Here is a 23,019-nt window from a genome sequence, read left to right on the forward strand (position 1 = left end):
ACACTACCTAACCCCGAGCTGGGGAATGTTTAAAAAGGATTGTCTTACTCATGTCTATATTCCTGCAACTAACACAGTCCTCGCACAACGCATGCCCTCAATAAATGTTTGCTGAATGAATGAATGAAGAAATGGGTCTATACACAAATGAAGCTGTACTTTATAATTAGAGTATCTTCATGCTTCTTGCATCCCCAGCATTTACTTCGTCGGGAGAGAGGGAGCAGGAAGGGAAGAAAAGGAAGAAGGGACTGACACAGCATATGCTGGTCCCCGGGCGCTACAGCAGTCTCCCCTTATTTACAGGGACCCGTTCCAAGACCCTCCGTGGGTGCCTGAAACTGCAGATAGAACCAAACCCTATGTGTACTATGTTTTTCCCTATACATACACACCTTTTCTCTTAGAGGAAGCACTTTATGGCTTTTCTTTGGCATATCTGAATTGCCATCATCACTGCTCTTACACTTTGGGGCTGTTATTAAGTAAAATGAGGGTCATTAACACAGCACCGCAATACCGCAGTCATCTGATAACCGAGACGGCTACTAAGTACTAATAGGCTGGCAGTGCACGCAGTGCGCTTCGTCTGGACAAAGGAATGATTCATGTCCTGGGTGGGACACAACAGGATGGAGTGAGATTTCATCAGGCTACTCAGAATGGCGCACAATTTAAAGTTATGAATTGTTTATTTCTGGAATTTTCTATTTAATATTTTTGAACCTCAGTTGACCATGGGTAAGAAAGCAAAACTGTGAATAAAGCAGGGGGGGGGGGGACACTACTGTATTCTTTATACACGCTTCCTCATTTAATTTTTACAGTCACAAAGGTCCTGAGAGCAGGGCAGATGAGGTTCCTTCCATCAGAGATGGCAGCTTTCCGTGCTAAGATCATAGAGAAGGAGAGAGACACCCTTTGGGGGTGGGGAGTAGTGCCAAGGGGTCACCTCCATGTCAGTGACAATAGTGTCCCATGAACTAAAGAAGGCCATGTGGGATGAGGGCCATGAGAGAGAGGACACAGGACCAAGTGTCAGGAGGCCCCTGAAAATGGGCCCATGACACTTCCTGGCCTGTTTCCTCATCAGCAACATGAGGCCGACAGCCTACATGCTCTCAAAGGTTCCTCACACTCCATGCCTCCCTATTCCAGAGAATCGTTTCCTGTGAGATCTGTTTTGTGTTTATTCATGAGATGAAAGAAAGAACGAATAAACGCATAAACAAAGAGGTGAGCCATCCAGTGACATCTCTGAAACATCCCATACCTTCTTGCTACTGTTCCAACCCTTTGCCCCCAACCTCCACCAGGTTCACCAGCCAGGTACTCCTGGCTTCTAGGAACCTGCTCCCACTCTGAAATCCCCGTTAGGCTCAGGAGGCCAGGCTCCTGCTCACTGCCCCTCCCACCCACCGCCTGAAGGCCCCAATGCCTAGGAGAGTGAGCAGTGATTCTTCCTGGCAGGGAGCCTTCCGTTTAAAACTGAGCATCTCCTATCCTGCTGCCCTTCCTCATCTCGGAATCTGCCTGCTACGGTGTGAATGATTCAGCCCTCAAGGTGGACAAAGGCCCTCGAGCCGGGCCCTTGGGCAAGGTGGATGTGTAAAAAACACACAAGCACAGGCCTGCAAGAACAATGCTCACGAAGGCCCAGGGGACCGAGGATGGTACAGCCCAGATCACACATCAACCCCAGGCCAGGATGTGCTGCTTAGAGGGTGTGTCAAGCCGAGAATCAGAGAGGGTCTCTGGGTACTTTCTGGCTGTTCTTTGCCTTATTCTAGGTTTCTGGCTGTTATGTATGGACCAGGAGCTATTACAATGGGGTGTTTCTTTCCAAACTCACCAAAAAATAGATCTACTTCAAATGCTAGCCCCTAGCCTAGAATTTTAATTATATGCTTACATCACCACCCCCTACCCAACTTCCAATGTCTTAGCCTTCTTTTTATATCCCCAAGTTCCTAGGCTCAGAACGAATGAACCGAGTCATTAAATGAACAAATGAACATGCATATATACAACCCCTTTTGTCTTCTATAATAGAAGACCCAGGGAGGCAGAGAAGTTAGTTAACCCGTCCAAGGTCATACAGCCAATTACTGGTTGGGGAAGCCAGAGTTAAAAAACAAGCTAAGCTCTGTCTTAGCCCCTCCACTAAACGGTGTGGAAAAGGAGCGAACAGTAATTGAGCATCGACACAATGCTAGGCCCTATGCAGTGGCTCACAAGGCTGTGAGAAAGATATTATTCCCATTTACAGGTGAGAACATCAAGGCTCAGAGAGGTGTTCTCTGCCAAGACTGCTCCTCACTCTTCCCACCTACTCATTCCTCCCTTCCTTCAGGCTCCAGCTCAAAAGTCATTTCCTTCAGGAGGCATTTTTTCCCTGACCCCCCAAATTCGGTGGGTGCCCTCCCCGCTTCCCCACAGGTCTGTGTGCTTCTGTCCCTGTGGTGGCATGCATGCCCTGTGCTGCCGCTGATTGTGTCAGTGACACTTTGAGTTTCTCTAGCTGGGCAAGGGCTGTAGCTTCAATAAATCAAAATGTTAACACCGGGCAAAAAGCCTGGCACACAGCAGGAGGCCAGTAAACATTTGTGGAAGAAAAGAGAAAAGCAGGGAAGGAAGCAAAGAAGAAAAGGAAGGAGAAAGAAAAGAAGGTTCCCAAAGTCATAGAATCGGGAAGTGAGGATGCTGGCGGCTTAATCAAGCCTGGTTCTAGAGACTAGATTAGACTAGACGCATGAAAGCAACCACCTTTCCCCTACGATAGAGACCATGGATTATATCTTGTGGATCTGTCTTAGAACGTGGCGCAGTCCCCACCTCCCATGAACAAGTGCTAGTAAATGGCTTTACACTTTCAGAGGTCAGGATAGTGGGAGTGATTTTCTGAGGTGCCCGTGGAGCTCACAACAGGGGTACTGCCAATGGCGGGTACTCCACATGCTTATGGTTTGAGCTGATTTCTATTCAGTCCGTCCCACTGTGATGAGGACCGGGACTAGGATCAGGGAAGAGCCAGCTGTTGGCTGTCACCATGGCATTGGAGGCCTGTGGGGTGGGTGAGCCTGGAAAGATTCGGCACAAAACTACTCTTGGGGTCAAGTTTGTCTACATGTTTTCAGATGAGAGAGGCACACGCTGATGACCAATGCAGAGCATCATATTGCCTCAGAGGCTTAGGGGTGGGTTCTGGGGTTTAAGCTCAGTTCACACGCCTGCAAAACAGGCAGTTTCCATGGGAGTCGGGAAAACATGGGGGGGAGTTTGTGTTACTGTGCCTTTTCCCCAAGACGTTTACAACAGGCATAGTGTACAGTGAGATGAAAAGAAAGTGACTCATCTGAGGACCTGACACTCTTTTCTCTTTGAAAATTACAGTTGGTCCTCATCCCCTACCCCAAGCCAACACAGCTTTCACAAATGTTTAGTTAGGGTTTCTCTTTGAGATTTTATTTTGATAAAAAAATTTTAGTAACCTTCTAAGCTACCTATGAATTGTAACTTAGCGCCACTGTGTACCTCGGCTGCGGTCTGGAAGGATGGCCATGGCCAAGGCAGAGTCAGGAGTGAGGAAGTTGCCAGCCTAGGAATTGAGAGATGAGGTTTGAGACAAGCTCAGCCCCTGCCCCTGTCTCCCTGCCCCTGTCTCTCTATGCAACTCTGGGCGAGTCCCAAACTCCGGTTCCTTCCCTGGGCCATCCTGAAGATCCACTGAGAAATGACTGCCTTACAGACACAGTTTAAGACGTAGGGGCATCTATCAACACAAGTAAGGCAGTGAGAGCACATGTATCTAACGTCAAAGAGGAATGAGGCTCCACGTAGGAATCTGTGATCTAGACCATGGGAACCTCCTTCTTGAACACCAGACGGCCCTTGACTTTAAACTCTGGGACAGGCTGGTGTCAACACTGGCTGCCCCCTTTCTGAGCGAGGCACACTGACCCAGGGCTATTCGTGGCTGCCTGCAGGACTGGGGGGTGGGGGGTGGGAATGGGCTTACATTACACTGATTCCTCAATGCTGACTGGCTTCTACCCTTTATAACCCTGGACTCTTGTGTTCTGGTGTTTCTGTCTCTCCACCACGGTAAGCAGTCATCTCTCCCTGCTGTCAAGCCTGACGTCTTTCATTCCCCTTATTCCTGCTTTGAAACCATGTTAGATGAGAAAACCTAAAACCTCAGTTTGTTAAAATCGGTGCAGTATGAGCCTGAGTCCTGTGAGCGAAGCAGAGGAGCTCCACACATCTGTGGGCTAATCTCCTAAGGCCACACACTCTGCTCAAAGCTCTTCAATGCCTCTCATTCCCACCAAGACACGTCCAGATACCCCAGGCTGGTGCTGCTTCCAAAGCCCGCAGTTACTGGCCCTCAGACCCCACCTGCAGTTGAGTTTCTTGCATGCTCAGGTGTTTCTCCAGACGCAGGGCTGCCACTCAGCCTTCTCCTGTGCCTTAAACACCCCCCACCATCAAGGCCCTGGTCAAGGCCTGCCTCCTCCCTGCAGGCTCCCTCGGTTACAAATAAACCCTCTCCATCCTTTCAACCCTCCTACCGCTTCATCTACATCGCTGCCCTGGCATGTACCACTTTCTCACGTACAGGAATGGCGTTTTTAGGATTGCCTCTAGTTCTCCTCACTATCTAAAGCCTCCTCGGAGGTTCCTATGAGCCCTGGCACTGCCTCTGGCCGAGGGAACGCATGCCATGAGTGGCTAGTGGCAAACATTCTGTCCACTTGTTCTCTGAGCTGCACGTCTCGTGTCCCCACTGTGCTCTAGGTGCTCGGCTGCTGCGATTATAAGCTCCTGTCAGCTTCGCTGCGGGAGGGGGCAGCTCTTCCTTGGGGTGACTGCTGAGCTGTCTCTGCCCTTCCCTGGCCTCGGGGCACTTGGCCCGCCTCCCCTGTGCCCTCCTGGATGTGGAGCTGCACCAAGCACCCGCCTGTGTGCAGGGCGGGCGGGCACTCACCGCTGCCGAGCCTCAGGAGCAGCACGTCCTGGAGCCTGCGGTTGAGGTCGCGGAGCTCCTTCATTTCGGACACGAGCGCCCCGTACTCCTTGAGCTTCTTGGCCTGCTGCACCAGCTGCCTGCGAGTCCGCTCCAGCTCCTGCTGCACGTGGCGCATCTCCTCCTGCTGCTGCTGGTAGTTGCGCAGCAGCTCCTCATACAGAGCCCGGGGCACCGCGGCATCCTCCAGGCTGTCCATGTCCTCCGTGCCCGGCGAGGCCTCCACGAAGACCTCCTCTGGGCATGTGCTGTGGCCCAGGCTCAGGCCGTTCTGCTTCTCCAGCCGGGCCACCACGGCCTCGATGCTCTTGTGTGCCACGTCGCTTGGCTTCCGCCCCTCGGGTCTCTGTAGGACAACGAGAATCAGTTCAGGCAAGGGCAGCTGGGATTTTCCTTGGACTGCAGCTCAATATTTCCCCAGACAATCCTAGAATCACAGAACCACAGAACATCAGTGCTTGGAGAAGCCCATGCAGACATGCAGTCAAAGCCCTTCCTTTTACAAATGGGGAAACAGGCGCAGAGTGGGAGGGTCTTGCCCAAAGTCTCAAGGGCAGGTGGGGGCAGAACCAGCACTCGGTCTCCCAGGCCAGCACTTTCCCCTTCCATCACTCTGCCTCTGGGACTCGTATTATACCATGACCACCCTCCCCAACTCCCAGCCCCCACCCCACCCACAGGGCCTAGGCAGTGACTGCTCACAAGGTTTCAATGTGTATTTATGGGGAATCAGGGAGAAATCAGGGCAAGCCAAGTCCCCCAGGGCAGTCACCACTCAAATCTCTTCAACAACAACATAAAAGTGGAAAAGGGGCATTCCATCAAGTAACCTTTTCCTTAAGAATGCTTTAATTGGGGAGGATGTCAAGAATGTCATCTACTCTCATCTAGGGCGGCAACCGTGCCTTAGTTTCCCCATTCTCCACTCCTACCCAGACTGGCACTTGGCAGGGGCATGATAAATGTTTACTTAACTGAAAAGTTCAGAGAACGCTGAAAGGTTCTTCTGTTCAATCCCCCCTTTTACAGGTAAGAAAACGAAGGCCGGGAGGGGAAGGTTAGTCTCAGGGTCATGGGTGAGCTACCGACGAAGCCAGACCAGGACTCGGAGCCCAATTTCCAGCCCGAGCCCTTCCCCGTGTCTACCAGCCCCGCCCTGGACTCTGGCTAAGCTGAAGCTCCACAAGACAGTGGACACAGCGGGGACGGTTCATGGAGAAGAGAATCATCCCAGACATGCGGGGCTCCAGCTGCTGGAGGAAGTTCCTGCTTGAGGATGCAGCTTCCACCGAGGGGAGTGGGAGGGACAGGACCAAGGAACTCTCCACCCAGGGTGGGGGCATTTTATCTGCTGGGATAAGATGCTGCTGGTCTAGATGAACTTAGCAGCTAAAATCCCGATGACCGTTTTAGATATCTGTCTGCATCACGGCACCGTGAGACCAAGGGCAGTGACCACATCTGGCTGTCTCCATGACCCCAGGGCCAGGGCCAAAGCCAGGGAGCAATGAAAGAATAGTCTGAACTCAGCTGCATCTTTGGATTACACCTTTGGAATGCCCTGGACCTTGTGTCCACAATCAGACCATGGTCAATGCAGAAGGCATCTCTCTTTCTCTTCCCCTGGGGTACCCATCACACAGAAAAAACACTTGGCTTGTTGAATAGGGTTTTCATTAGGTTTACAAGTGAAGGCTGGAGGAGACCAACTGGGGTGCACACCAAAGGAAATGCAACCTCATGCAGAAGTTCTCTTCCAACCCATGAATCCCCTTCTGTGAACCTGGCTCACCCTGTTCTGAGGGAGTCCACCCCTCGCTGTTTGGGGCAATCGGATAGTGACCCGCTGGGAACTGCTGCCCGGGAACTGTGTGCTCAGTGCTCCTGGGGCCCAGCAGGGACCCCTCCAGAGCTGTGGACCTGAGGCACGCACCCTCCAAACCCTCGGCAGCGGTGACGCTGCGTAGGTGGTGCAAACGGGACCCGCGTGGTGGCACAGCCTGCGTCAGGGCTCCCCGGGAGGCTGGCAGCGACCCTCTCCTAACCTGGGACGCCAGGGGACATCTAGTAGGGAGAGGAGGCCAGGCTAGAACCTTCAGCGGTCAGAACTCTGAGAACGCTCCCACGTACTTCCAAAAAAGGGAAAGATTTTGTTACCTTGATGTGTCTAAGCTGTAAATCTTCTTCCCCGTAATCTTTAACCTCCCCATCGTCTTCTATGTGATTGAGAGAGAGTTTGGGGATTTTTATTTTCTTCTGCATCACACTGTTTTCAAGGTCAGATTTGTCTTCTAAAATGCATATCAAGAGAACAAGATTCATTATGGGTCCAAATGAGTCTAAACGATGCCCATATCCTTAATAGCTAGAGAACCACGGAGGCCAGACCAGTTAAACAGGAGACGCAAACAAGCTCACGGCCTGTTCCCTCCCGCATGCGGGGGCCCCGAGAGCAGCAGTCACATCTAACTCTGGGATGGGGGTATTTACTAAAAGTGGGCTGGACAAAGCATTGAAATGGTATCCAATGAATTTGCTTAGGGTTTTCTCTAAGTACGTCGTAAAGGGTGGCCTTTTATGGACGTCTAGAATCTGGGAACTGGAGTGGCCCTGACATTGCTCTCTGGTCTAAACATAACTAGCACACGAATCCCTCAACAACCGAGATCTTTCTAAGCCAAGTGACTTCCCAGAAAAAGATGGTGGGTTCCTGCCAGCTCGGGTGCCAACAGGCATGAAAGGGATGACAGCTCTTATGGAGGCAAAGCTGAGCCGGAAGGACAGGGGCCTCCCAGACAGCAGACAGGCTGAGGTAAGACAGATACAGAAAGAGCAACAAGTGACGTTTCCCGCTGTCTTATTGGTACCAGGTCACAGCTGACAGAGTTTGAGGGACCTGAGCGACCAACTGGTCCAACTCTCTCATTTTCCAGATGAAGATGGAAGGGGTCGTGGAGGAGTCAGGCCTCTGGCGTCTCGCCCAGTACCCAGGTGTAGTAACCACACACACTGAGGTGCGCCACAAACTGTAAAGTGCTGCACGACTCCAAAAGGATATCTTTTTCTTCCCACTTCCTCATATCAACTTCAAATAATCTAAAGGAATTTTTTTTCTCCTGCTTGGATTTCAAACTTTATTTCCCAGATCTTTCTCACAGTGGATGTCAAGAGTTCAAACAGGAAGTCCCAGAGGCAGGAACCTGGACATGCACGGAACCGGCCCCTGGAGGTAAGAACACTGGGGTCTTGTTTCCTGGGACTGGCTGGACCCTGGGGACCACTGTGTCTTTCCCTCCTCCGACGTCCCCACTGCTGTGTCCTCAGTGCAGTGCCAGGCACATCGCCTGTTGCTGGAGGTGGCACATGGCCAGGCGGCTGGTTAAATCCAGCCTTCGAGGGTCTGCGTGAGTGTGAGTGTGTGGGCATGTGATTGTGCTAAACATGCTCTTACACTCCCCCAAGCCAGGCTCCTCTCCTCACAGCTTGTTAGTAAAGCTGAGAAGGAAGCTTATAAGCTGGTAACTATTCCAGAATATAGTCAAATGCCAAATCTTCCCAAATGATCGTAGGAATGGAAGCCTGGCTGGTCAGAGGCAGGACTCCGGTCTGAGAGAGACCTCCGTGGGAACCTCTGCTCTATGACAGGTGAGGAGGAAGGGCCAGGCCTTAGTCTAGTGAGCTCAGGAGTCTCCTAGGTCCCGGGGGGTGGGGAGGTGGGGGGTGGGAGGGGTAACAGCAGTAATTCACATAACTCACTGCACAGTGCCTGGCACACAGTAGGCACTCAATGAATGGCATGTTAAAATTGCTATTATCAACATGCTAGGAATTGTTTTATTTTTCTGAGCAAAGATACAATTTAAAAAACATAGGAATGACTTAAGAAAGGAACAGAGTATAAGGGAACTGCCCAAGAAAAAAAGTGGTGGTCTTTGTTAACCCCTCCTCCTGATCAGAGAAGCAAACCACCTTTCCACTACCTGGAGGAACCAGGCTCTGTCTTCACAAACAAAGCCTGTTCTCCTCTTTGTGCCCATGAAATATACCCAATGAGTTAGGCATGAACAACCCATCGGAGATGTGGTCTTTCTAAGACTCACAGCCTCCTTCCAATAAATTATCATAACTCTTAAGCCAATAAGCTGCTAAAAGGTGAAACCTAAAGAAAAGACTCCCAGGGAAGTTATCCTGAAATGGGATGAATGGCATTTTCACATGTGGGGGAAAAATACAACAAAAACAGAGAGAGAGAGAGAAAGGGGGTGGGGGGGAAGAGAGAGAGAGAGAGAGAGAGAGAGAGAGAGAGCAAGCAGGGGAAGAAGTGGGAAGAGGAGGAGGAGGTGGAAGAGGGAGGGGAAGGGAAGGGATGAGAGGAAAGTGTTAGGATTTCCGAATGTGTTGGGGCCAAGCTCCGGGCAACCTTTCAGTTTGACACGTTCAAGGGCAGATTCTGAGATGCAGCCACCACACTGGAGATGACAAGCCATGCTGTCCCTGGGCTGAAACTCTGTAGCTCAGGATCAGGTTGATGTGGAAAGAAGCAATCACTCAGAATCACAGACTAACATTTAAACTGAGAATGATGCACAAATCATCGCCTTCGACCCTTTCAGAATGCAATGAGGAAACCGAGGTTGCAGATGGTGAGGTCCCCGAACCCATCCTGCAGAGGTCAGGCCCAGGGCTCCAGCAGCAGCGGGGCAGGCAGGGTCCCCATTCAGAAGAGCTCAGCGTTGTGCAAGGTCACAAAAGCGAGTGCCATCGCCTGAACAGTGTCAGAACCAAGGCTGTATAACCAGGTCCAGAGCTTCTCCTCCTGTGTCTGAGCTTAACAGTTGCTGAGAATTTACACTGCAGATATCTAGCATGCCCCTGGGGGACACAGAGACTAAGCATCCAGTTGGGAGACACAAGATAAAAATCCACGAAAAAGATAAGGGTGATGAGTTGCCATAGGAACTTAACCCTTGTTTATACCAGTCAGCCTGTGGTAAAACTGGTATCGGTACAGCCTGTTTTGCAGCAGTTTCAAGAACCCATCAGGACACTAAGTGAGGACTTACTATATACATCTTCTCTGTAGCCTGTTTTCTTACTATGTTGCAATGATCTGCTTTAAGATCTACCTTCTCCACTGGATTGTGAGTAGCCTCAGGGCAGGGCCCATATCCTAGGCTTGGACCTTCAATAGGGACTCAGCAAACAAAAATGTTTAATGGAAGAATAATAAAAAGGAGGCTGCTACTATAATCATATGAAAAGATGATCAAAATAATCAGTCCTTAGGGAAATGTAAATCAAAAGTGAAATGAGATACCACTGTCACACTCGCTAGGATGGCTATAATCAAAAAAAGAAAGAAAAATAGCAAGTGCTGGGAGAAGTGGAGAAACTGGAACTCCTGCTCGCTCCTGTGGGACTGTAAATGGGGCCGCCACTGTGGAAAACAGCTGGCAGTTCTGCATTAAATAGTGCGGATGGTCGCAGAACACGGTGAATGTGCTCAGAACCACTGAAATGTACAGTCTTTAAACCGGTGAATTTTATGTTACATGAATGATACTTTAATTTAAAAACAGGCTACCACTGGTGAAATGCCTACCACCCATCAGATGCCACCATAAGGCTCTTTACATGTTACTGCACCTCACATCAACCCTGCCATTAAGTATTATGAGCCACAGTTTTGCTTTTTTTTCCCTTAAAGAAGAAATGAGATTCAAAGAAGGCCTTTAGGCCACCCAGATGGTAAGGTGCAGAGCCAGGATTTGACCCAGGTCTCACAGCCCTCCCAGCCTAAGCTCTATTCTGCCTAAACACATGCTTGGAACACGGTAGAGCCAGAATAAATGCAGAGTGAATGAATAAAAGCTATAGATAAGGACATGCAAATCCCCCAGCCTGAAGTTCAAAGCAGAAGACCCCTTTCTCCTGCTCTCCTACCAGACTGTTCTCAGGAGTCCCCAGAGAGCAGTCACCACCCCCAGCACAACAGAAACAGGCTGTAGCCTCGGGCTTGAGGAGGTTCTCTGAAATGGTAGGCTGAGCGGTGCAGGAAGGTCTGAAGAGACAGGAGTAAGTTCCAGGAAGGAGCAGAAGCACACGTCTGACTGGCTCCTGGCTGCCTCCTACTTGGCCAAGGGATCTTGAGGCTCCTCAGAGACTAACTAGCTCCTGGCTCCACCCTAACGCTCCTCCATCTTCTCCTGGACCCGTGCAGACTGGAGGAGGACTCGGGAAGCCCTGGGACCACACTCATCCTTTTCTGCGGGGCCAGTGCACACTTGCTGAGCCCCTGTTCTGCGCTGAGCATGATATTGCAGGGGTGGGCAAACTTTTTGACTCGAGGGCCACAATGGGTTCTTAAACTGGACCGGAGGGCCAGAACAAAAGCATGGATGGAGTGTTTGTGTGAACTAATATAAACTCAAAGTAAACATCATTACATAAAAGGGTACGGTCTTTTTTTTTTTTTTAGTTTTATTCATTTCAAACGGGCCGGATCCGGCCCGAGGGCCGTAGTTTGCCCACGGCTGTATTAGAGGCTCTTGTCATCTAGTCCTCAACAGCCAGGAGGTTCCAAGAACCTCAGCCAGAGTGCAAGGTGTGACTTGCTGAGGGACACATGGAGCAACCCTCTAGCCGGCAGGCCTTCCTAACTCTAATCCTGGGTTGAAGGCGGTGCCTCACATCCACATCTAGCCCACAGAGATGACTGCTCATTCAGTATCATCATAAAAGGTGAAGAAATGATTGGAAGAGAGAAGTCCAGGATCTAAGAAAAGCAGTCCAGTCTCGTGAATCAGGTGGCTCTGGTTTGGGATTCTGGCTCTGCTACCTACTAACTGTGGGAACATGGGCAAGCTGCTTAACCTGCCAGCGTCTCAGTTTCATTATCTGTAAAGTGGGGGTAATCGACTGTTTTCTGGAAGATCGTGCATGTAAAGCACCAAGCACAGTGCCCGTCTTGTCATAGGTGTTCAATTAATAGCAGCTGCTAGGCTGCCCTTGTGGGTTACGTGCTTGGCTTTTATCCCACGGCAAACAGAACTGCTGAGGGGACCCAGCACATTGAGACATGATGAAAGAGATGTATTAGGAAGATTAATGTGGCAGTGGCAAGCAAGATGGATGAGATGTTAGGAGGAGACTGAACATAGAGTGACAAGAAGCTATAACTCTTAGCTGGTCACATTAATGAAGGTGAATGATGGTGTGGATCACCTAAGACAGCAAGTAACTTCATGTAGCATTTTAATGTGGGTTTGGAGGATGCTTCTGGCTTTGAATTCCAGGAAACCACACAAGAAACTAGCAGTTGACTCAGAGGATGAGGAAAACTCTCTAGTCAACCTTTGCAGTTGCTCCAAGCTTAAGACCAAATAATGTTTCACTGTGAACATAAATAAATGGGTAGCCTCTGAAGAGACAATCTTCACTGGTTCTGACTTTCTGATTCTTTTGTTTCCAGGGTGAAGAAAACCACCAAGGATTTGGGCATTAACTATCTCCTCCTCCTTTCCAGCTATTAGGCAGTCAGCTAATTGCATTCATCCATCCAACAAATATTGAGTATGCACCTACTATGTGCCCAGGCTCTGTGCCAAAGTTTTACTAACATCACTATACTGAATCCCCATAATAATTCTATCGAAGAAGAAATTGAAGCTCAAAAAGTGAAGTGGCACTCTAGCCGGTTTGCTCGGTAGTTAGAGCATCGGACTGAGGACTGAAGGGCTGCCGGTTCGATTCCAGTCAAGGGTGCATACCTCAGTTGCAGGCTCAATCCCTGGCCCCAGTCAGGGCACCTGCAGGAAGCAATCAATTGATGTGTCTCTCGCACATCAATGTTTCTCTCTCTCTCTGCCTTTCCCCCACCCCTTCACTCTAAAAAAAAAAAAAAAAAAAAAAAAAAAATGAAAAAATATCCTCAGGAGAGGATTAACAACAAAAAAGTGAGATGGCTTATCTAAGACAATAGCAGAGCCAGAATGTCACATCACATCTGCATTACATCAGGCCCTGTCCTTATCTAATTATCCTATAGCAACAAGAGAAAAATCACCAAGTTGCTGTAACTTCTTCAACTGAAGTAAAGGCTTATGTGTCAATATAACTTCTGAAGTGCCCACCTTTCTCCTAAGACCTCGCCTATATTCTAGGAGATTGCTGTGATGTATTCCCAAATTGAACTAAGCACTATACCAATATGACTTGATGCCAAACTCCTGAACTATACAGGCTAATCAAGGCCACCAAACTCTACATAAACCTTAAATACAGTCCCTACTCAAGGCCACAAAACATGGTAAAAGCTGCTCTTCAAAAATGTAGAAGAACTTGGTATTTTTTATCAATCTGAGAGGGACAAACATCCCACTAAACTGGGGTGATGGGGGCGGAGGCATGGTAATAAGCGAATAGTGTTTTAGAAAACAGGCAGGTGAACAGGAAACCCAGTGCGAGTCTGTTTCCAAAAGTGAAGTCCGCCCTGGAGAATGTGCTATGTGCAGTTAAAATGGAAGATGCGCGGTCCTGACTCCCATTTTACATATAATCGTGCTGGATAATTAAAAGAATCCAACGTCGGGGAGTTTAATTTGGTGTGGGTTTGTTAGTTAGGAGGAAATTCTGAAAGGCTAAACATAAAATGTTTTATAAAGGTTTGGTCTTGTTTTAAAAATATCTACATGCGAGCTTAAAGTTTTTCATCGGTTCAAAAATCCTGTGAAGTCTTATGTTTGCATTAAAAACAGACAAGCCACAGAGAAGACACGCACACTGCATTCTCTGACCTATGATGCTTGTTTTTATAAAACCCAAGGCAGACAAAGTCTTCCAGTTTCCAGGACGGTATCTAGCCAAAAGAAGAGTTCCCTGCTGCGGTATAGTAGAAAGGAACCAGGAGACACTGGTTCCAGGCCTGGCTCTAACTCTGGGTGGCCCATCATTTCTTCTCTGTTTTCTTTTCTGTAAGACATAAGGACTAGGGTAGAACCTCAACAGGCCCTTCTAGCTGTGGGCCGCTAGCCAGCCACAGCGACTTCTGGGTCTCTATCTTCTATGCAGTACAGGGTAAGAGCAAATGATCGAATCCCTCCCAGTGGGCCCACCTGAAGAAGAAATGTCCTGCCGAGGCCATGCAGAAAGGGAAAAAAGGAAATGCTAACCAGATTTCAGCAGGTCACCTTGCTCTCACTGCCCCTGCCTCACTGACCTGGGCACAGGGCTGGGGCACAGACAAGCCCAGGGACCTCACCCTACTGGCTCCCTAGTAGGGAATCACTTTATCTAGCTACCATCATGTGGTTCACCAGGCTGTTGCCATGGTAATAAGTAGCACCAGCATAGAGGCACAGAGGGCAAAACATGGGGGGAGATGGTAAGCCTTCAATGGAAACACACAAAAGCTCAATTTTAAACTTGTCTATTCCTTACATGTGCCTGTCCTGCCAGGTAACTCCTTTTCACAAAGATCATGCCTATTGCCCACAACTAGGCAAGCTGTTCTCTCAGAGCTCTTAGCCATTTCGTCCTTAACAGCTTCCTCTGTTTAATGAGTACCTACTATGTGCCAGGCACTTTTCCATGTTACCATGCTAAATAACATAGTGGGCAAGGTGATTACTATCCCCATGTTACAGATGAGCACCTGGAACTCAGAGAAGGGAAGTAATTTCCCTAAGGACACACAGCTTATATGTAGCAAAGTCCTGATTTGAACCCAGACTGTCTGACTTCAAAGCCTATCTTATTTTGGCTAACACTTCCTCTTTGATACTCAAGCAAGTGACCTAGAGGTCATATAGTCAAATTCTCTTATAGGGCAGGGTTCCATTCCAGAATATTCCTGACCTACTTGCCACCTCTTGGTGACAGGGAGCTCATCATCATGCTGGGCTCCCTTTCCACTGCTTGTCCACTTTCTCTCTGCTGTTAGTACACTACTTCCATCAATGCCTATGAATTCCATTCTCTCGACTGAACTGCTTTCTGGACCCCAAAGAGGAGCTCTGATCCTTCCTCCACTGGGGCAAAGCTCAGCCATGGAAAACTCCCAAAATATCATTCCATGCAAAGCTTTTATCCTCTTGCTTAGATATATAGATGTTCTATCCTGTCTCCCCAGTGAACTCCAAGGAAAAAGCAGTTGCTGTGTAGTTAAATAAAAGCAAGCCTAGATCTGGGAACCAGAGGCCTCCCTCCTCATTTGAGTTCCAGGACAGCCATCTCTCCTGTTTATCACTGATCCTTTGGCTGTTCCCTCCCAGCCGTCTTCTTTGCTGAGCTCTTAAAAGCTGGTGTTCTGAGTTCTAACTGCATGCTCCTCTCTCTGCTCCCTCTCCCACTGTGACCCCGCTCATCCATGGCTAACAGCTTTCACATTGGATCTTCAGCCCAGTTTCACAGGGCCGTGCTGAACCTTGGGCCCACATGCCAAGTGATCTCCTGGAGTTTCTGCCCAGATGTCCTGTGGGTCCCTAAGATTCAACATGTCCTCAAATAAACTCATCCCTTCCCCTTCTAATTGACTACTCTCCTGGAGCTCCCCACGGAGGGACGGGAGCCCAATCACCACATCATCAGCACACACACCAACACAACCAGTCAGTTCCCAAGTCCCATGGAAGAGAGTTAGAGCAGAATTAGGTAGACAGGGTAAGGGATGGAAGAAAGAAGAATCGTGGAGCTAGGTGAAACCACAAAATGTTTTGCAGAAAAACAGGATAGCAGGAAAACAGGGTGTTTTGAATCAAGGATGTTTTTCTTGCAAGTGCAAAATTAAATGTTGCACAAAGGCTGGGAACCAATCAGAGGGCAGCACAGATAGAAGGGGAAGAGCAGAATGCTTCCGGGGCAACCCATTTGAATCCCCTCCCCGCGGGGAGCCTGTGTTTGTTTGCAATAAACTCCTGCCTTGTTTGAACTCCTCTGGCCTGTGGCTTCATTTTTTGATTCCAGCTTCATTTTCCAATTCCGTGAGACATTACCCCAGGAAGAATTCCTGCTGACTGGTTCCGGTATCACCATGGATTCGCCTTCCTTACTAAATCAGATCCACCTTGGTTTAGGTACCATCCTTTTTGACTGAGCAGGCTCACACTTCTCCACAAGCCTTGCCATGTGGGAAGAGTTAGCCCACTGCCTGGCACCTACAGCACCCACTACACAGTACTGTATTTGAATAGCTCTCTTCTCAGGGATTACAAGAAGCCCCATCCCACAAGGATGTAGACAGAGAATGTGGAAACTCCGAGCACTGAGCCTGGAACCTGGGGAGCACTTAGTAAATGCTTAGTAAATTAGTCCGTAAAGGTGAAAAGCAATGGCTATTCTTCCTCCCGGGTTTCCCTCTGGTATGAGGGTGACTACCTAGTATAACTCAATATCTGAAACCTTAAAAGACCCAGAAAAAACCTCTTCAGAGTCTGCATGCTTTCCTGGTAAGCATTTTAAAGTGAAAAGTACACACATCTTCTCTCTCTAAGGAGCTTATAAGACAAAGCAGGAAGGCACAGCGGGAAGGGAACTTATCTTGGAGTCAAAGACCTAAATTTGAATTCCACTTTTCCAGTGTGTCTTCAAAAATAAAAACGATTTAAGTAAAAAAAAAAACCACAAAACAACAACAACAACAAAAAAAACAGCACACACACAAAAAGAGCAAGACCCTAGCTTGCTTGGGGCATTTTCTCTTTCCTCCTGTGAACCAGAGCTATGAAGTGCTCAGTAACACATACCATCTCATTGTAACAAGTATGTGGTTTCTGAACAAGACACATCACATCAGACCGAACCTTCAATGGTTAAGATTTCAGTAGGATCTGCAACAGATGACAGCAGGCAAGTTCCAATCTTTGCTCCAACATACATCAGTAGAATATGTCAAAACCTAAATTAAAAGTTTTCACTTGCTTTTTTAAAAAAATAAATCCTTTTGTTGGCAGTCTCCCACTGATGACATGCAACAATCTTTGCATATGAAATCGGCTTGTCCCCTGCTTCCCCGCTAACTTTGTAGACGTTCCAAAGCGTTTCTGGAGCAAGTGATCTATTTGGACCAACGATGCCAAGCTGGGACCTGAGCCCTGAATGAGCTAAAACTACCAAAGCAAGAAGAACGTGGCTTTGGAAGCTATTTCCCCCCAAGTGTGGGGTTTCTTCTAGTCGAGGGAGCGATAAAGAATATTGACTTTTTCCAGATGAACCAAGTTGAATGAAGCCTCAAAATCCCACTGCAAGTTTCTGTTCTGAAAAACAAGTTGCTGCTACAGAGGGTCCTGTGCCCCCTGCTCTTCCCAAGCAGGAAAAATGCACCTGTCTTCCCAAAGTCCCTGATTTCAACATGGACTGACTGGTTTGGACTACGTGCCGGGTAATGAGGACACAGGACAAAGCAGGCAGGCCCCAGGAGGAGGCTGGTAGGAGAAGAAGAAGATCAGAATGGGCTTGAAAACCAGAAACTAAAACTGTCCTCTGGCTCAAAACTTGTCTTGGACTGTCTGCTTCATGAACAGTTCTTTTCCAGCTGAGGTGTGGCAGACAGGAACATCAACTACTTTACAAGGGAGACTGCTCAGTGGGGGCCTGGCACTGGGAGACCTGGGCTCCAAGTCTGGCTTCATCATTTATTAACTGTCCACTGTAGGCAACATTCACCACTAACCAAACCAAGACTCAAAATGCTAAGGTCCATAAGCAAGGAACAAGCAAAGAAAAAGGAGAGCTCCGAGGAGGAGGGAGCCTCTTAGGAGGGGAGAGGGTAGCACAAGGAACACCCCTGAGCAATGCATTTTGACCACTCCTTCATCACAGCCCTCAGCTCAGCGCACTAGACCCATGTCACATGTCTGCCTTCCCCACTGGAAGGTGAGCTCCGTGGGCAGAGGCCCCATGTCAAACAATGATTAATCTATCCTGGTTGGCTCAAAGGAATGCCTGAGGGTGTGTTCTCAAGGTGGCACAACATACTGCAGACCTAGAGGCAGCAGGAAGGGTGGGTAGAGCTGGAGAAGTGAGGTGGGGCTGGGCTGGGCGCTGTGAAGGCCGGGCCAAGAAGCTGAAGGTTTACTCAGCAAGCAACAGGGAGCTGCCGAAGGTTCTAAGGGGAACAGCGAATTGACCAAAAGACAGTGTTTTAGATTATTCTGATAGCAATTTAGAAAACAGATTGGAGGCGAGGCCGTCAACTGAAGGCTGCTGCACTGGTTTAGATGAGTGAAAGCTGGTGCAGGCCGAGTGCAGGCAGGGTGAGTGAAGCTGGGAAGGGAAGCCCACTGAGACTTGGTCCCTTCTCCACACTCCCCCAGTGCCTGGCTTCACCTTTCTATAGCATGAACCTGGAGTCCTCAGGCTACACACTCCCTGAGGGTAATGAGCTTTCTTCTTCATCCCTCTGCCCCTGACAGAAACCCTACAGAGCCGGGCAGGAAAAGTTAGCTGGTTTCCCCTCCGTCACTCTGTCCTTTCAATCCCAGTAGTCAGACATGTTGGTGCATTGGTGCGTTTGCTTATTACAGCCCTGGGCCTGGCACACAGAAGGAGTAAGGGGCACTTGACCACAAAAGGAATTTAGCACACCCAAATAATAACAACATAGCATAGGTGCACAGACTTTTAAAATTCTGAGTCTAGGCCTGGCCAGTTGCTCATTGGTTAGAGCACTGGCCCTCAGACTGAAGGATCCCATGTTCAATTCCAGTCAAGGGCACGTGTCTTGGTTGAAGGCTTGATCCCTGGCTCCCAGGGTCACATGCAGGAGGCAACCAATAGATGTGTCTCCCTCACATCAATGTTTCTCTCTGGTGTCTCTCCCCATCCCTTCCACTCTCTCTAAGAATCAATGGAAAAAAATATCCCATGGGTGAGGATTAACAACAACAAAAAACACCCACATACTAAGATTCTGAGTCTAGAGAAACCAGTTTTGGCCCTGTAAAGAATACAAAATTCAATACCATGAGCCCCTAGTAGCAGGCTGGACTGCAGCTAGATAACAGTAAGCTCTCCAAATGGGTATCTCTCACTTTCACAACCTGTTTGGCAGATAAATAAGAGTGAGTCAGGAGAGACCACAGTCCAAAGGTAAGCCAAGTCTTGAGTTACACTGACTCTCCATGGAGAAGGCAAGCTCCTTTGAGATTTCCTCGGGAAAATGACAACTGAAGGGGGGAGGGCCAGGCATGTGGGCCCTGTAGGACTGAGACTGGTAGGAGAAGAAGAAGATCAGAATGGACTTGAAAACCAAACTAAAACTGTCCTCTGGCTTGAAACTTGTCTTGAACTGTCTGCTTCAAGAACAGTTCTTCCACTCCTTTCACGCTTTTCCAGCTGCTGTGTGGCAGACAGGGACATCAACTACTTTACAAGGGAGACTGCTCAGTGGGGGCCTGGCACTGGGAGACCTGGGCTCCAATCTGGCTTTGTCATTAACTGTACACTGTAGGCAAGTCTCTGAGTCTCAGTGTCCTCATCTATAAAATGGAAATAATAATGGTGATCTCTATCAGCAGAGTCACAGGGAGAATTCCCAGATAATGAGCAGGCACATGGCAAGACTGTCAAAAGGGTGGATTTGTTTTTTCCCCTTGAACTGAACTCACAGTTTGGCAAGAAAAGGGCTAGGCCCTAGGGTCTGACACACACTAAAACCACAGCGTAGAAGACCATGAGCGGGGAAAACACAGAGCATTGGCTTTGACATTTCCTGAAGAAGAGGTACACTTGCAGGTGGCTCTGGGTTGGCCTAGGCCTGTGGTCGGCAAACTGCGGCTCGTGAGCCACATGCGGCTCTTTGGCCCCTTGAGTATGGCTCTTCCACAAAATACCACGTGCGGGCGCACGTACAGTGCGATTGAAACTTCGTGGCCCATGCGCAAAAGTCAGTTTTCAGCCTGGGCGAGTCTATTTTGAAGAAGTACAGTTGATATTTGGCTCTGTTGACTAATGAGTTTGCCGACCACTGGCTAGGCCAATATTCAGTAAAGAAACACACTTGTCACCAAAAGCCATACAGTGGCCCCCAAACTGCCTCTGAAACCACGCTGCGGTGCCAGACAGGGTTCAATCACTCATGGCTAATTCACAAACATAAGGCGGTTCTGCTTCCCCCCTCGAGGGCTCACCTCGTCACATTCGGTGCCACAACAGGGTGGTACTTACATCTGGGAGATGCAGAAGGCGAGCTCTTTAAGATGATGTCATTGCAAGCAGCTCTCAGAGCCACCACATTCAAGTCAATGTGGGGTTTCAAGACACACAGGAGAGTTTTTCCTGCATAAATGAATTCCCAAACCCACCCTGGCCCTTCCCCTCAGGTCTGCAGCCAGGGCAGTGGGCTCCAATTTAAAAATTAGCCAGCTGATTGGGATTCAAAATGTGGTCTACCAACCTCAAGTTGTTGGTTTCTTTCTTTTTTCTTTCTCCTCCCAAGGAAAAAAATACAAAACAAAACAAACAAACAAAAAAAAACACGAAGAGCAGTCAGGAAAGTGCTTTGCAACTCACTTTGCTCAAACTGGCGCCCTGCTTCTCCTCTGGATCTACTCTGCCAATTTCCAGGTGTTGCCTAGATATTTTTTAATAACCCCAGAGGTTTACCAGCGTTCCAAGTTGGAGGATGAATTGTCTATGGATTCACGATTTATGGTCCTCAGACCAATAACTACATGTGTCTTACTTATGCAGACTCCCATTGATTTTTAAAATCAGTCAGTGGCCTAAGCCGCCTCTGAGTGGTGCCTGAAGAGCCAAGCGCAGGGTTAGTGTTTGCTGAATGAATAAATGGATGAATGAACACTCTCACCGAGGAAAACAGCTCTTACTAACACGCATACATACCCCCGACTCTGACCCACATCACTTTCCCTGTCCCCAGGCCCTTCCTACTGCAGCCACCGAGAAGCAAGCTTTCTAAAGGGAAGCTAAGGTTACAACCTAGTTACAACTTCCTCAGGTCTATACTCTTGGGGAATTAGCTCCTAATCCCTTCCCTCAGGTAATTAAAAGCAAGCAAACAGACAAAATAAAACTTAATCAGCCACAAAGGTTTCCCTTTTCTACACACTTCCTCTCATTCTGCTTTTCTGGCCTCAGGTATCCCCAGGTGTTGTGAGTGGATCTACACCCCTGTGCCCCAGATTTGTGGGGAGATGGTGAGGATACAGTCTGTCAAAAGGGCCCTGACCAATTAGTTTCCAGTTTTGCTCCCCTCCTCAACACCTGCAAACCTCCTTCCCAGAGGCAACAGGAGCTGGTGGGAAGGAACAACTCAGGAGCCAGAGCTAGAATCTGCTGCTAATTGGCCTTGGGACCCTGGGCAAGTCACTTCTCTGTTTGGGGCCACAGTTTCCTTATCTGTCAAATTTAAATATGATGTACGCTGGACTCATCTGTTAGGCTAAATGTGAGAAGGCAAAGGAAGTTGGAATATATAGGAAAGGTCTCAAACCTACAAAATACTAGCAATATCTTCATTCAGTTCCTAACTTCTGGTTTTCCCTTCTAAGTGGAGGGTGGCTTACGTTCTCTGCCCACTCAAAGGTACACACTCCTTACCAGCAACAGTTAAAAGGCTGAACCCCAAAACAGAAGTGATACTTCCCTTTTCCTCTCCCGTCTATGCCCAGGCCTCTAACAACTAGCTGGGGAAGAGCCTCCTCTGCTGCCTTCTCTTCACAAAGGGAAAGGTGCTTAGCATGGCAGAACGAACTTGGGGTAGGAGGCTGAAGTGGCGGTTTCTTGTGCGATCACTACTGAATCTCAGTATCCTCATCTGTCGCATGGGAATGAAGCCACCTGCCTTGTCTATTGTGCAGGACCCTGGGGAAGCAGGAATGGGAGGCCCACGTCTTATCCTGACCTAGAATTGCTTTCCTGGCCCTGGGCTCTCATCAGGGAGAGTCAAAAGGCGTGTGGAGGCTGAGGGATGCTGAGGGCTACTACCTTCTTACCGCCACCACCTGTCCAGGGAGAGGCCCAGGAGAGTGGTGCCCAGTGACCAAGGCCTCCTCATCCCGTCCAATGATGGCCCGGACTGGACAAAGGTGACATACCTTCCCTCTGTGAAGAGGGACTCCCACCTGGAAGAGTCAGACAGTATCCACCTTGCTTCCTCATTCCTAGGAGGTAGCAAGGGCCTTAAGGGGAGGGAGGCAGAGAGCTAGAAAACTTAAGGAGACCGAGCAGCAGAGAGAAGGAACTGGGTGAGAGGTAAAGAGAAGGGGAGAGACAGAGAAATGAACGCACAGACCCGCAGGGAGAGAAAGGGAAAGTGAAGAGCCGGCAGAATAGAAACAGAAAGGAGGACAGACCCAGAGAGATGAAGACAGACTGACAGCGCGGGAGTGTCGGGAGGCGGGGAAGACAAAGGGGACCATCCGGTATTTTTAACTGGTCTGGCCTTTTAGAGACACCCTGTCCCCCAAAGAAAAGCCTCAGGGTCAGGAGGAGGAGGCTTGAGCGAGCAGCGGCTCACCCCGACCTCCTGTCTCCGTCCCGGCGCCCGGCCCCTTCCCCGTCCGGCTCCCCGTCCCGGCCCCCGCCCCGGTCCCACCGTCCCCCCTGCCCGTTCGCTCACCTGCCAGCGCCAGGATCTGGGCCTTGTGCAGCAGCAGCGCACCCCAGTCGCGAGGGGCGCGCGGGGGGCTCTCAGGCCCGGCGCCCAGCTCCTCCGGGCCCCGGTACACGGCGTACACCTTCTGGTTGTCAAAATCCAGACGAGAGCGGGGGCTGAAGTCGCGCACGCACGACACGGGCAGCGCGTAGCAGACGTTGTCCTCCAGGAACCGCACAAAGGCGTACATGGTGGGCGCGGGGGCGGGCCCGGCCGCACGGAGGTGGGGACCCGGCGGGGCGCGAGCCGCGCAGCCGGGCCGGGGGCGGGGGCGGCTCCCCGGGCCGGGGGTCCCCCCACTGTTATTGTTCCTGAAAGCTCCGCTCTGCCAATCAAGCTGCTCTGGCCTGGGCGCGGAAAAGAGAGGGAGGGAAAGGGG

General features: G+C 49.5%; 2 protein-coding genes across 4 annotated transcripts in view; both read right to left on the reverse strand.

The window, feature by feature from the left end:
* The window catches only part of BEND5 (BEN domain containing 5), a 48,717-nt gene extending 25,780 nt beyond the window's left edge, over nt 1-22,937 (reverse strand). Inside the window, exons 1-3 of one of the 3 annotated variants that reach the window (XM_014454572.2) lie at nt 22,605-22,937; nt 7,184-7,317; nt 4,988-5,453 (exon numbers count right to left, since the gene is read on the reverse strand). In XM_014454572.2, the coding sequence (XP_014310058.1) occupies nt 4,988-5,225 (238 nt within the window). In that variant the 5' untranslated portion in view covers nt 5,226-5,453; nt 7,184-7,317; nt 22,605-22,937. The remainder of the gene's footprint in view (nt 1-4,987; nt 5,454-7,183; nt 7,318-22,604) is intronic. The other 2 variants (XM_006087288.3, XM_014454571.2) reach the window with 2 other exon arrangements.
* Nucleotides 1-23,019, reverse strand: part of AGBL4 (ATP/GTP binding protein like 4) — an 887,859-nt gene that overhangs the window by 177,529 nt on the left and 687,311 nt on the right. The window lies entirely within an intron of this gene.

This window comes from Myotis lucifugus, unplaced genomic scaffold (assembly GCF_000147115.1).
Source record: "Myotis lucifugus unplaced genomic scaffold, Myoluc2.0 scaffold_37, whole genome shotgun sequence".
In the NCBI taxonomy this organism is placed as follows: domain Eukaryota; kingdom Metazoa; phylum Chordata; class Mammalia; order Chiroptera; family Vespertilionidae; genus Myotis; species Myotis lucifugus.